This window comes from Rhinatrema bivittatum, chromosome 10 (assembly GCF_901001135.1).
Source record: "Rhinatrema bivittatum chromosome 10, aRhiBiv1.1, whole genome shotgun sequence".
Taxonomy (NCBI): domain Eukaryota; kingdom Metazoa; phylum Chordata; class Amphibia; order Gymnophiona; family Rhinatrematidae; genus Rhinatrema; species Rhinatrema bivittatum.
In genome coordinates this window covers 101163623-101178895 of record NC_042624.1, presented here as the reverse complement: position 1 = coordinate 101178895, position 15273 = coordinate 101163623, and the positions used below count along the sequence as shown (strand labels likewise).

General features: G+C 43.8%; 1 protein-coding gene across 2 annotated transcripts in view; it reads left to right on the top strand.

Annotated features, from left to right (window-relative positions):
- Nucleotides 1–431: 431 nt before the first annotated feature.
- The window catches only part of RAVER2 (ribonucleoprotein, PTB binding 2), an 85467-nt gene continuing 70625 nt past the window's right edge, over nucleotides 432–15273 (top strand). The window contains exon 1 of one of the 2 annotated variants that reach the window (XM_029617549.1): nucleotides 432–928. In XM_029617549.1, the coding sequence (XP_029473409.1) occupies nucleotides 671–928 (258 nt within the window). In that variant the 5' untranslated portion in view covers nucleotides 432–670. The remainder of the gene's footprint in view (nucleotides 929–15273) is intronic. The other variant, XM_029617548.1, reaches the window with a different exon arrangement.

The following is a 15273-nucleotide window of genomic DNA, read 5'->3' as shown; positions in this document are numbered from 1 at the left end:
TTGGATTTCCTCAACTGTTATTAAATCACATTGCATGACAAAGTGGATACTTTGTAAGTTCTTAAAAATGTAATAAAGATAAAAGAAAAAAAAAAAGAAAATGAATTTTAAATATCGGAATATTAAAGGTAATGTTATCAAATAAACACTTTACTATTCTGAAGCGACTGTTTATTAACTTTAAGCTTTTTAGGCGCCGAGGTTAGAAAATGTAGTCATTTTTTGTGTGTGAATCTGACTTTGCCCTTAGTGCACTTATTTAACCTTTCATCTGAGCTGGGAGGGAAAGGACATTGGCTCGCGCTGCCGATTTACCCTCGTCACCCACAAGTGGCAGAGCAGAGCCGAATGAACGTGCGTTCCCCGTGCGGGCACTCCCTCCCCCCGACCTCTGCCTTTTTTTTTTTTTTTGTTTGTTTGTTTTAATTCAACTAGAAGGCCGCAACTGAAGCCTCTCCGCCGACAGAAAACAAAATAACCGCAACTTTAAAAAACGGTGCTTTGACAGAGAAGGGAGGCACTGGGCATAGCGTAGACCGACACAGTAAACAGAAACAGTAGCGGCGAAGCTTGTTGTAACGGACAGGCGCGCACGGGCGAGAGCAGTGGAGCGTCTCGAGGCCACCGTGCCCCGCCCCCTCCCCTCCCCACTGACTGACTGAGGGGCAAGATGGCGGCGCATTCTGCAGCGCTGTGTTTCGGTGGCTTCCAGGAGGCTTTCCTCGGCGAGGACGAGGACTTCCCATCGCAGCCAGAGAGTCCGGCAGAGCAACAGCCTCCGCCGCCAGGGGTAGAGGAGGAGGTATTGAGCGGCCAGGGCAAACTGGATGCCGAGGAGATAGCCTGCAGGCTGGAGAAGACGCGCCGGGAGCTGAGCAACAGGCGGAAAATTCTGATTAGAAATCTGCCGCAAGACAGCAGCAGCCAGGTGAGAGTCTACCCCGCTCACTTCCCGAGGGGGAAGGGGCAGGAGGCGAGGGTGGGGCGTGCAGGGCACAGCCCGGAGAGGCGAGGCTGCCGTGTGGAAGAGGGAAGGGAAGGGAAGGACAGCCCGGTCGGTGAAGGGGAGAGAGGGGGGGCACCCCGTGTTGGAGAGCTGTGAGTCACGGCAAGTGGGGTGGCGGGGATGGGGGGAGGAGATGTATTGAAGGGTGCACACTCGGGGGCGGGGCCCAGGTTGGCTAACAGTTGAGCTGTTACTTTTGTTCAAAGGTAAAGACGTGAGCTTCAAGGCCTCGGTGCGTGTTCGAGGGGGATGGAGCTCGTTCTAAAAGGGCGAGATTAGGTTTCGCATAGTTTTGAGTGTTGATTGCGCGCCCCTAGAAAGTTGGTAGAGAGAAGGTAGCAGAGTGCGAAACCAAAACATGGCTCCTGCTGAGCCAGGGTGACGTCCTGGCTGGGCTGTGACATCACAGCGCTTGAAGGGTCCAGGGTGGGGTGAGGAGGGCGGAGCTGGACTTTGCCCGCTGTTACGTGTCTGTTAAGCTGCTGTTGCTCTGCTCTGCTGTGACCTATTGCAACGTCGCACGCGCTTTATTTTATTTATTTATTTTACCTGGATACGGCTAGTGCAGAGCTTCTGAGGGGCCTATTGTTCCATGAAGCTTAGTAAAAATGTGTCTTAAAAGGTGTTGGTGTCCATCGCTTTTTTTTTTCCCCTCCTGGCTTGTAAACGTTTGCCATCATTTCATCCTCGGTTAATAAAACCAAGTGTGCTTCATGTTTTTATTTCTTGGTGTTATCATACTTTCTGTTAGCGTTGTATTACAGCTTTTCTTATTAAAATAGTTTTATTATTTGGAATTAAGAGTAACAAATTGTAGGTGATTCCTTTTTATTGGACTTAGAGTACATCTGTGACCAGCTTCTTCAGGGCAGTGAAGAAACAGCGTAGTTTATTGGATTTAGTACAGGGTCATCTTAAGTCTGAGGCTGCTGTATATATCATTACAGTTGATTATTTTTGGGGGGAGGGGAGAGTTTCAAGAGGGACCAATGTAATAAAACCCACGCTAACATCAGAATTAGATATTAGATCTGGTTTTATTTATTATTTAAATTGTTTATTAAATGCAAGGTAAATACAGCAAGCTTGGTATATTTTCTTTGCTGTGAACTTTCTCCCAACCGCATATCCCACCCTATACCACCCCCACAGGCATTAAGGGTGATCCCTACTAGCAGACGGGCCTATTCAGTAAAGTCTGCGGGAGAGTGGACGAATGTCCGCTGTCCCGGCGCGCGCACAGGCCACTTGCCTGTGCGCGCGATTCTGTATTTAAATTAGGTGGTGTGGTAGAAACGGGCAAAAGGAGGCGCTAGGGACACTAGCGCGCCCCTAGCGCCTCCTTTTGACCCGGAGCAGCGGCTGTCAGTGGGTTTAACAGGTGACGCTCAATTTTGCCGGCGTCGGTTTTCGAGCCCGCTGACAGCCACGGGCTCGGAAACCGGACGCCGGCAAAATTGAGCGTCCGGTTTTCAGCCCGACAGCCGCCAGCCCATTTTAAATTTTTTTTTTCTTTTTTACTTTTTTCTTACTCTTCGGGACCTCCAACTTAATATCGCCATGATATTAAGTCAGAGGGTGCACAGAAAAGCAGTTTTTATGTTGAAGGTGCTATTGGGTGCCGTGGGTTGGACGCACGTTTTCCGCCCCTTACTGAATAATGGGTAAGGGAAAACGTGCGTCCAAGGGCAGGTTAACAGTGCGCTCTATCGGCCTGTCAGGGAACAACCTTGCAAACTATATTAATATGCACATTATTCTTTGTTCATAGAAATGACAACAGAAAAGGCCCAAATGGTCCATCCAATCTGCCTAGCAAGTAGTATCTTGTTGCACTGTGCAGATTACCCCCCTGCTTATCAGTTTCCTAGACCATAAAAGTCAGGGCACTCATTGGTTGCTGTGTGAATCTAATTCCCCTTTACCTCTTGCTATGGAAGCAGAGAGCAATGTTGGAGTTACATCAAAAGTATCAGGCTTATTGGTTAAGGGTAGTAACCATCGAACCAGCAAGTTACCTCCATGCACTCTTTTCTTCAGCTCAGGTAATCCCCTTACATTACATCTCGCAGTTAGACCCCCTCGCCTCCCTTTATGGATTGAAAATTATTATAGGCAGATCAGGGACACAGAATGACACACAATTCAATCCCTAGGAATTCCCCCCCTCAGTCCTTACATCTAATCCAATCCTAAGGAATCCAGCAACATTAAGGTTAAGTACTTCATTGCATGCTTTCAGAGAGAGCTTTTGTAAATGGGGATCATATACTCAATAGACTTACATTTGCTTTTAAAAGAATGATTAGTATTTACATTTTCTAACATTAGACTATGTACCTTATTTCTCCAGTTCTAGAAAGAAGGGGAGTCCCGTTCACACCATAAATGTTTTGGATAAGTCCATAAACTGCTATTAATCAATAGGGAATATAGCCACTGCTTGTTGCTGGTCTTAGTAATTTGAGATCTGTTTAATGTTTGGATACTTGCCAGGTACTTGTGACTTGGATTGGCCACTGTTGGAAACAGGATGCTGGGCTTGATGGACCCTTGGTCTGACCCAGTATGGCATTTATGTTCCCAATCAAACATGCCTTCCTGACAAAAAGATTTGCTAATTTTCCTTTAATCTTTAAAAGCTGTATGGACATAAAAAAAAATTCCCTCTGTCTTGGTACCACAGTCCTCCTAATGTGGAGAGATAAGGGCAAATTCTTTTCCAAAACTGATTCGCACCCAGATATGCCCAAAAATAATGTCCCAAGAGTACCTCTAATCTTTTGACATTTAAGACAAAACTTTGACTCCAGGAAACCCATCTTATGCAATCCTGCTGGGGCCAGATATGCCCTTGCCAAAAATTTGTATTGCACTTCTCGCAGACAGGCATCACAGGGAACCTAGCAAAAGATTTAGATAGTGCAAGGGATGTCATGTCCAGTAGAATTTCTGCTCGCCATTTAGTTAACAATGCCTCAGGGTAAACCATTCTTTGTAAACCCACCAAGGCTTTGTGAATGCGAGAAGTGCCTGTCCTGCTTCTCACTTCAAGTTGGAAAAACTCTTCCAACTTAGATTGAAAGTCTTCCATCAAATTAAATTGTGACAAGATGCGTATATAATGCCCCAATTATACATGTTCAAAATAGTGCTTAGGATCAAGACCATAGGGATTCTATGCTTAAGATCATGGGGTCTGTTTGGGTGGGAGTTAGTTCCCTAAGGGGGAGAGGGAGGACCCTGGACCACTTTTTTTTTAAGGTGAGAAGGAGAGGTGTTTGTATTCTTGGGAGGCAAGGAAGGACTTTACAGCCTGTCTGGGCCAGACAACCATCTATTGGGGTTAGTGGCTATGGGCCAATCAGGAGGTGACAAACATGGGCCTTTTTTTTTTTTTTTTGCATAGATTGGCTTTCAAATAGACCCAGAGCAAAAAAAAAAAAAGGTTAAATGCCAGACAATATTAACTTAATCATTCTTTCACTGTCTGCTATTTGGTCCCTCCACTGACAACAGTCAGTGAAAGGACAATCCTCTTTCAGAAGGCTGTCCTTTCAGAATTCTGAAAGGGGACTGCTCCTTTCACTGATATGTGATAATGGCTGCCAGAAAAGGAACAGCCCAGCTGGAGGAGTAAGATCTTCTCCAATTGGGGTTTTGGGTAGGGAATATGTGTGTGGGGGGGAGGGGGTAGTTCCCCGACAGGGGGACCCCGGATTACTTTTTTACGGGGAGAGAGAAGGACTTGCCGGCCAGCTACGAAACCATTTGCTAGGGTTCCTTGGTTGCGCTCCTTTTTACTCCAGGGTTTAACTTCTGTCTCTGACTAGGAGTTAAATTTCCTGCAGTAAAATGAGTCGCAGAAGGCAGCTTCCCCCTTAGCACACCTCCTTGCATTACAGAATAATAGCTAATAAGGCTTATTATTCTGCAATTAGCATGAGATGTCCTAACCTTACTGCAGGTTTTATAGCATGGGTTTTTCTGGCACTAAAACACCTATAATGTTCCGAGGTTAGGTTAGCACCAAAAAACTGACGCTAAATGGGAATTAAAACCTGAGACTTGCTGTACTGGGTCAGACCAAAGGACCATCAAGCCCAGTATCCGGTTTCCAACAGTGGCTAATTCAGGTCACAGATACCTGGCAGAATCCCAAGGGGTAGATAGATTCCAAGTTGCTTATCCCAAGAAGAAGCAATGGATTTCTACAACTCTGTCTTAATGGTTAATGGACTTTTTCTTCAGGAACTTGTCCAACCTTTTTTAAATGCAGCTACACTAATAGCTTTTACCACATCTTCTGCCAACGAATTCCAGAGCTTAATTACGTGTTGACAAAAAAAAAATGTTTTCTCTTATTAGTAACTTCAGTGTGAGTCCCCTTATTTTTGTACTTTTTTTGAAAGAATAAACAATTGATTAATATTTACTTGTTCTATTCTACTTATTTTATAGATCTCTATCATATCTCCCTTCAACCAGTTCTTCTCCAAGCTGAAGAGTCCTTACCTCTTTAGCGTTCTTCATAGGGGAATTGCCCTCCTTTATCATTTTGTATAGCTTTTCTAATTCTGCTATATCTTTTTTGAGATGTGACCAGAACTACCCACAATTCTCAAGATGAGGTCACACCGTGGAGTGATCAGAGGCATTATGATATTCTCTATTTTATTGTCTCTTCCTTTCCTAATAATCCCTAGCATTCTATTTGCTTTCTTGGCTGCTGCTGCACACTGAGCAAAAGATTTCAACGTATTATCAACAATAACGCCTAGATCCTTTTCCTGAATGGTGAATCCTAATGTGGAACCGTGCAATGTGTATCTATAATTTGGGTTACTGTTTCCTAAGTGCATCACTTTGCACTTGTTCACATTAAATATCATTTTATATTTGCATGCCCAGTCTCCCAATATCCTCTTGCAATTTCTCACAATCCTTTTGTGATTTAACAACTTTGAATAATTTTGTGTCATCGGCAAATATGATCATCTCACTCGTTGTTCCCATTTCCAGGTTGTTTATAAATATATTAAAAAGAGTGGTCCCAGAAAATATCCCTTGGACACTCCACTATTAACCTATCTCCATTGGGAAAATTTACCATTTAGGCCTACTCTGTTTTTTATCTTTTAACCAATTCCCAATCCACAATAGGACACTACCCCCTATCCCATGACTTTTTAATTTCCTAAAATATCTTTCATGAGGGACTTTGTCAAATGCTTCCTGGAAATCTAGATACACTTTATCAACTTTATCTACATGTTTATTTATACCCTCAAAAATGTAGTAAAGATTGTAGCGTCATACCCAAGAAAACTTGAGGCTGTAATCTCTGCAAAAGGTACTTTGGCAAAGTACAGAGTAAAGGTCTGAATACTCATGTAAATGTGATATTTCATTTTTTTAAATTGATTTGCACAAATTTCTATAACCTGATTTTACTTTGTCATTATAGGGTATTTTGTGTAGATTGAAGAGGGAAAAAATGCATATTCATTTTAGAATAAGGCTGTATGACAAAATGTGGAAAAAATGAAAACATTTATCAATTTTGTTCTGTTAGTTTCTATCATTTTGTTTTGACTCACTAGTCTGTAGTTTCCTGGATCACCCCTTGATCCCTTTTTAAAATTGGTGTTACAATGGCAATCCTCCAGTCTTTAGATACCATAGATGATGTTATTGATAGTTTTCACATTTCCAATAGCAGGTTTGCACTTTCATTTCTCAATACTTTCAGCACTCTGGGAAGTATAGCATCTGGTCCAGATGAATTGCTACTCTTTAGTTTGTCAGTTTGCCCTGTTCACTGAGATTTGTTTCAATTCTTCTGAATCATCACCTTTGAATATCACTTCTAGCATGGGTATATCTCTTACATCTTCCTCAGTTAATACCTAAGCAAAGAATTTGTATAGTGCCCTTTTATCCCTTAATTATCTAGCTGAGTCCCTCGCAGGCTTTTTACATAAGAACATAAGAAATTGCCATGCTGGGTCAGACCAGGGGTCCATCAAGCCCAGCATCCTGTTTCCAACAGAGGCCAAAAACCAGGCCACAAGAACCTGGCAATTACCCAAACACTAAGAAGAACCCATGCTACTGATGCAATTAATAGCAGTGGCTATTCCCTAAGTATAATTGATTAATAGCCATTAATGGACTTCTCCTCCAAGAACTTATCCAAACCTTTTTTGAACCCAGCTACGCTAACTGCACTAACCACATCCTCTGGCAACAAATTCCAGAGCTTTATTGTGCGTTGAGTGAAAAAGAATTTTCTCCGATTAGTCTTAAATGTGTTACTTGCTAACTTCATGGAATGCCCCCTAGTCCTTCTATTATTCGAAAGTGTAAATAACCGAGTCACATTTACTCGTTCAAGACCTCTCATGATCTTAAAGGCCTCTATCATATCCCCCCTCAGCCGTCTCTTCTCCAAGCTAAACAGCCCTAACCTCTTCAGCCTTTCCTCATAGGGGAGCTGTTCCATCCCCTTTATCATTTTGGTTGCCCTTGAATGTACCTGAAAGTTTTTATTATGAATTTTTGCTTCCATGCCAAGCTTCTTTTCAAATTCTCTCTTTGTCTTCATTATCAATGCTTTGCATCTGACTTGCCAGTGCTTATGTTATTCCCTGTTTCTTCATTTGGATCCCTTTTCCATTTTTTGAAAGTTGTTCTTTTAGATATTATAGCCTCTCTCATCTTACCTTTTAATCATGCCGATAGTCTTTTAGCCTTCTTTCCACCTTTTCTAATGCATGGGGTACATCTGGTCTGGGCTTCCAAGATGGCATTTTTAAACAGCGATCATGCCTGAGCTAAACTCTTAAACTTTGCTGTTGCTCCTTTCAGTTTTTTCCCTAACCATTTTCCTCATTTTATCATAGTCACCTTTTTGAAAGTTAAATGCTGTAGTAGTAGATTTCTTTAGTGTACTTCCTCCAGTTATTAAGTCAAATTTGATAATGTTGTGATCACTATTGCCAAGTGGCTCCAACACTGTTACCTCTCACACAAAATCTTGTTTTCCACTAAGGACTAAGTCTAAAATAGTTTCCCCTCTTGTTGGTTTTTGTACCAGCTGCTCCATGAACCAGTCATTTCCTCTAGGAACTTTACCTCTCTAGCATGTCAAGATGTAACATTCACCCAGTGAATATTGGGGTAATAGAAATCACCCATTATTACTGTACTGCAGATTTTGTTAGCTTCCCTAATTTATTTTAGCATTTCATTGTCTGTTAATTCATTCTGGTCAGTTGGACGATAATACATCCCCACTACTATTTTATTCCCCTTTTCACCTGGAATTTCTATCCATAAAGATTCAACATTGTATTTTTTATCCTTCAGAAATTTTATCCTGTTTGACTCAATGCTCTCTTTAATATATAGTGCCACCCCTCCACCAATTTGATCCATCCTATCATTTTGATATAATTTGTACCCTGGTATCACAGTGTCCCACTGGTTATCCTCCTTCCACCAGGACTTTCAGATGCCAGTTATATCTGTCTTTTCATCCAGTGCTACACACTCTTATATATATATTTTTTTTTTTTTAGATTCTAGCATTTGTATACAGATGTTTCAAGTATGTTTTTTGTTTGTATTAACGACCTGCTCATCAGTTGATGGATAACTTGGAATCTTTCTGATCTTTACTTAAAGGCACCTGATCCCCTTTGGCATTTATTGCAACCTCTGTACTGGGATGCCCTATTTTTCCTGTTCTCTTAGTATCCTTCAAAGATACAGCATTCTGAACCATGCACTTCTGAGCAACTGTTGGCTTTCATCATCAATTAGTTTAAAAGCTGCTCGATCTCCTTTTTAAAGGTTAGTGGCAACAGCCTGATTCCACTCTCATTAAGGAGGAGCCCATCCTTTCGGAAAAGGGTCCCCCCCTTACCCAAAATAATGCCCAGCTCGTAACAAACCTAAAACCCTCTTCCCTGCATCATTGTCTCATCCATGCATTGAGACTCTGAATATTTTTCCCATGTGTGTAGCTTTAGGGTTCTGCGATATGTGCTGGTACAACTTTTATAATAGTATCTTGCAAGGTTTTTAAAGTTTATTCCTTATGGGCTAGATTTTAAAAGCCCTGTGCGCTCCGGCGCACCTATTTTGCTTAGACCGCCGGCGCGCGCAAAGCCTTGGGACGCGCATAAGTCCCAGGGCTTCGTAAAATGGGCGTGTCCGGGGTGTGTGTGCGGGGTCAGGGGGCGGTCCGGGGGCGTGGCGACGGTTCGGGGGCGGGCCGGGATGGCGGTCCCGAGTCCCCAGGCACTGCGGCCTGTGCCGGGGGATGCGAGGCGGCGCGCGCAAGTTACGCCTGCTTCAAGCAGGTGTAACTTGCCCAACAAAGGTATGGGGGGATTTAGGTAGGGCCGGGGGGTGGTGGAAGGAAAGTTCCCTCCGAGGCCGCTCCGATTTCGGAGCGGCCTCGGAGGGATCGGAGGCAGGCTGCGTGGCTCGGCGCGCGCAGGCTGCCGATTTTGCGCAGCCTTGTGCGCGCCGACCCCGGATTTTATAAGATACGCGTGGCTACGTGCGTATCTTATAAAATCCGACGTACGTTTTAAAGATCTACCTCTATAAGTTTTTGTTTCAGGTTAGGTGGTGGTTTTATGGCTAGGACTGGGGAAACAGGGAATATTTCTTTCAGTAATTTATCCTCCAGTAGTAGTGGTTGTAGATCTTTTATAATTTCCCATAGGCTTTCTAGTTATGGATATTATGTTATTAAAAGTGGTACCCCTTTCATGCTTTTCCTTCCTTGTATTGTAGTAGATTTTCCCTAGGTGTTTTGCGTGAAGATTCAACTTTCTTGGAAATCTTTTTGGGGTAATAGCCCTTTGTATTTGAAGGATACAAAGCTTTGAGGTGTTTATTTTGTCTTTGGGTCAGAATAAATATAATCGTATAGTGTAGATTAGTTGTGTATAAGTTATTTACAACCCAGCACAGAAAACCTGTAGTCTGCAAATTTCAGAGAAATGCAGAAATAAATCTTGGGATGGTGACAATTGTTCCTCGAAGTTGCAAAATTGAAATTTCTTAACTCTGGAAAGGTAAATCCTGGTGAAAGTTGGAGTAAAGTTTCGTCTAGTGTTAGTTTATGGGGGCTGAAGCTGGAGTTCATGGTGCAGGAGGAATCCTACACTCATGATTTCTGTGCAGAGAACATGTTTTGGGCACAAATGATGCTCTATACACTCTTAGAGAAAATGAAGGTATCTTCTGCATGGCTCAGTGCTTCGTATGCCGCAAAACTTAAGTTGCCTGCCCAGGCCCAGCACGGATTATCAGGAAACCCCCTTAGAAGGCCCCACAGGAGGTTAGAAAGCTGGCAGATGTGCAGCATCTGGAAGCAGTCTCAAAAATAAAAAGAAAATACTGTTGTCTTCACTAGAGTGTACAGCAGTATTTTCCAGTCCCATGCACCTTAACATGGATTCCGATGTGATAAGATTTAAGTGGTAAGTTAATGGTATGCTATTACATTTGGGAGTTTAAAAAAAATGTTAAATTGAAAATGTGTGCAGAAAGACATGCATAACGCACACAAAAGACTATTTATTGTACTGTTTTATTTTATATTTTGTCTCTAATTTTTGAACAAATTTGTTTTATTTTACTGTCATCCTCTTAGAATAATATGCTTTACTATAAGCAAAATATAAGAATTTTAAAATAAATGCAAACACATTTAACTGAAAGTTGACCAGGAGTGTTTATTTACTTCTTGAGGCAAAAGGAATCTAATAATTGGTGCAGTCATGAGTTAAAAATTAAGCCATGTAACCTGAGGAAAAATACATAAACATGCAACATCCAAACACTTTGTGCAATTTTGAATCCTGAAACATACTTAACAGGTTTAGGTGCTGGGTTTTTAAGGGGAAATGCTGACAAAATTAGTAATCTGCTGTGTCATACTGGCAGACTACCTTGAAGTCATCAGATGTGATGACTCATAGACATTGTCACAATTTTTTTAAATTGAATGTCATTTAGCTATTTCTTCCGTCCTGATCCCTACTTCCTCTACTATGGTGTGATATGAACGTTGAAACTATAAGGCCCTTCTATACAGCAACATTTTAGCAGTGTAGCAGGAGCTGATGCTGCATTGTGGTGTGAAGGGGCATTACTGCTGTCCTGCAGGGATGAGTTGGGGGTAGGCAGAAGAAAGAACTGAAGGATGAGAGGGGAGGCATTGGAGGAGGAAGAAAGGACCAACAAGAGATATGACAAAGCAATAGGAAAGATGGTTTTAAAAAATCTGGATTGGTTAAGGATTTGGAAACTGTGATTATAATAAAAAAATAAAAAAACAAAATCATGCATTTGAGGTGCAGAAATCCATGGACTAAATACAATTTTGAGGGAAAGAACAGGAGCACATGAACTATAGATGCTGCAACACCCCCAGGTTTGAAACCTGCACAATGAGTGAGGTCGACCCAGTCCCAGTCATCGGGGGTTGTTTGACTCAATTTTATGAGAAGTGGGTCAAAATCACATCGGACCAGTGGGTTCTAAGCTTCATAGAACAAGGTTGTGTTTTAGAATTTTCTCAGCTGCTAAGGAGCCTGTTCATGGTATCTCCTTGTGGAAAAGAAACTGATCGTGCAGCAGACCATCCAGCGACTGCAAATGCTGGGAGCCGTCGTTCCCGTCCTTAAGGAGGAACAAGGGATGGGACGTTATTCCATTTATTTTGTGGTTCCAAAGAAGGAAGGAACTTTTTGTCCAATTCTGGATTTAAAGAAGGTGAACGTAGTTGTCAAGGTACCCCGGTTCCAGATGAAGACTCTGCGGTCTGTCATAGCAGCGGTATGAAGTGGGGAGTTCCTGGCTTCCTTGGATCTGACAGAAGCGTACTACACATAGGTATTCATCCGGCCATCAATGATATCTCCGGTTTATGATGCTCAGGAGGCATTTTCAATTTTGCACTGTCCTGTTCGGGCTAACAACGGCCACGAGAATCTTCACCAAGGTGATGGTGGTGGTGGCGGCAGCCCTCAGAAAGGAGGACCTTTGCAGGCAGGCGGTGGCAGTAGCCTTGCACCACTTGAGATCTTTGGGCTAGATAGTGAATCTGTCCAAGAGCCATCTTTCTCTGACACAGGTTCTGGAGTTCTTGGTGCGCCTTTGATACCTGAATGGGAAAAGTATTTCTCATGGAGGAGTGGATTGTTAAGATGCAGACTCAAGTTCGGAACCTATTGGAGGCCCGATTGCCCAGGGTCTGGGATTACTTGCAGGTCCTCAGTTCCATGGCATCTACTCTGGAGCTGGTCCCATGGGCATTTGCTTATATGAGACCTTTACAGAATGCATTACTATCCAGGTGGGATCCGATGTCAGAGCAGTTTAATCTTCCACTACTGCTTACAGATGGGCCGATACAGTAAAGTCCGCGGGAGAGCGGGCGATTCAGTCTGCAAATTAGGCTCGGCAGTAAAAAGAGGTAAAAAGAGGCGCTAGGGACACTTAACGCGTCCCTATCTCCTCTTTTTGGAACAGAGCGGCGGCTGTCAGCGGGTTTGACAGCCGACGCTCAATTTTGCCGGCGTCTGTTATCGAGCCCGCTGACAGCCACGGGTTCGGAAACCGGACGCCAGCAAAATTGAGCTTCCGGTTTTTGAGCCGCGGGCTGACTTCAAATTTTTTTTTTTTTTTAACTTTTGGTAACTTTCGGGACCTCTGACTTAATATTGCCATGATATTAAGCCGGAGGGTGCACAGAAAAGCAGTTTTTACTGCTTTTCTGTGCACTTTCCCGATGCCCAAAGAAATTGGCGCCTACCTTTGGGTAGGCGCTAATTTCTGAAAGTAAAATGTGCGGCTTGGCTGCACATTTTCCTTTCTGAATCGCGCGGGAATACCTAATAGGGCCATCAACATGCATTTGCATTTTGCAGGCGCTATTAGGTTCGGGGGGGGTGGATGCATGTTTTCGACCCCTTACTGAATAAGGGGTAACGCTAGCTAGTTGAAAACGCCCCGTAAGTCAGCCAGGTCCAGTCTTTTGTGGTGACTTGGTCGGGACCATTTGATGGATCTGGAGGTTCCACAGTGGATGGTCATGATTACCGATACCAGTCTCTCCGGTTGGGTAACGGTGTCAGTCCCAGTCAGTGCAAGGCCAATGGTGGGCAGAGGAAGCATTCTGGTCCATCAACCACTTATCAGACGAGAGCGGTGCGGTTGGCTCTGCAGGAGTTTCTACCTCTTTTGCACAACCACCTGGTCAGAATCCTGTCAGTCAATGCGACGACGGTGGCCTACATCAACCACCAGGGTGGTACCAAGAGTTGAACGGTTGCTCAGAAAGTGGAGATGCTGATGTGCTGGGTCGAGCAGCATATGGCCTTAATAATGGCTTCTCACATAGCAGGGTCCGACAATGTGCAAGTGGATTTTCTCGGCCAGCAACAATTGGAACCTTGAGAATGGGAGGCATCGGAGGAAGCAATGGGCCTCATTTCTTGCAGATGGGGCGTTCCTCATATGGATCTGATGGCGACTCAGCAGGATGCCAAGGCACTGTGGTTCTTCAGTTGCAGAAGAGAGCGCGGAAGGGATCAATGCCCTGGTTCTTTCTTGGCTGCATGACATTCTGGTTTACGTGTTTCCACCATGGTTTCTGGTAGACAAGGTTATGAGAAGAATAAAGATCCAGCCAGGAAAGGTGATTCTTGTAGCTCTGCAGTGGCTCTGGAGTGGCCACGGAGACCTTGGTTTACAACCCAGCAGTGGACAGCCTGTTAAGACTGGGCCATCTACCAAATCTGCTGCGTCAGGGCCCACATATTTTCAGATCAAGAAGATTGCTTTTGTCTAGCGGCTTGGCTTTTGAAAGGAGACAATTAAGGAAGAAAGAATATCCTGAGGATGTTGTTTCTACTCTGTTGCAGGCTTGAAAGACTTCTACTTCCTTGGCATATGTCTGGGTTTAGAGGATTTTTGAGTCTTGGTGTATGGAGCAAGGGGTTGATCCTAGGCGAGTGTCTGTCTGTCTGCAGATTCTGGCATTTTTGCAGAGACGCCTAATGAAAGGTTTGTCTTTTTTAATTCCCTGAGAGTGCAGGTGTTGGCCCTGGGCTGTTTGCGAGGTAAGATTCATGGAACAACCCTAGCTGTGCATCTGGATGTGGTACGTTTCCTCCGAGGGGCGAAGCACTTGCCCCCCCCCCCCCCCCCTCATAAGCTATTTCCTCTCAGAGCCTTAACTTGGTCCTCAAGGGCATGTGTGCAGCGCCGTTTGAGCCTCTTACAATGGCCACCATAAAAGATCTCACTTTGAAGGTGGTTTTGTTGGTGGCGATTTGTTCAGCCAGAAGGGTCTGAACTTCAAGCCTTTTCATGTAGGGAACCCTTTTTATGGGTTTCGGATTCCAGAGTCTCTCTGAGAATGGTTCTGTCTTTTCTGCCAAAGGTGGTTTTGGCATTCAACTTGTCAGTGGAGCTTCTGGCTTTACCAAATATGGAGGTTGGTGCGCCTCATATGAAAGATTTGAGATGTCTGAATGTCAGAAGGGCTCTGTTGCGGTATCTAGAGGGCACGAACAGTTTCAGATTATTAAATCACCTTTTTGTGCTATGGAGTGATGTGAAAAAGGATCAGAAGGCATAAAAAGCCACAATTGCGCGTTGGTTGAAGGAGCTGTTGGTTTCGCATTACAGAGTACTCCCATTTGACCTCTTGTCAGCCTTGAGAATCTTTATGAAATGCCTTATAGTAGTGGCAGCTTATATCTGTCACCAGGGAATAAATGTCTTCTCGTGCCTGGATGTTTGGCTTATCTCGGAGAATTCAAGGGATGAAGTGCTTTGCTCTTTAAGCTTGATCATAGTTGTTTTACATCACTTAGGGTTCTTGATCAACTTCAAGAAACTGAGCATGGAGCCCACTCAGACTCAAATTCATTGGAGCTTGGATAAACTCGATACAGGAAAAAACATTCCTGCCTCCTGACCAAGCAAACACCATGAAGCCACTCATCCACAGCCTGCTGTCTTCTCCACACTCATCTGCCACATGACTCCTAGTAGTCCTTGGTCATATGGTAGTGGCCATCCATGTGGTTCTGTTTACCCATCCTCACATCTGCTACCTCCAGTGGAGTTTATATACCCAGTGGGATCAACTGACTCAACCACTGTCCTCTCATGCAAATCACAACGACCATGAGACGGGAGTTGCGGGGTGACTACAACCACGAGTTTTC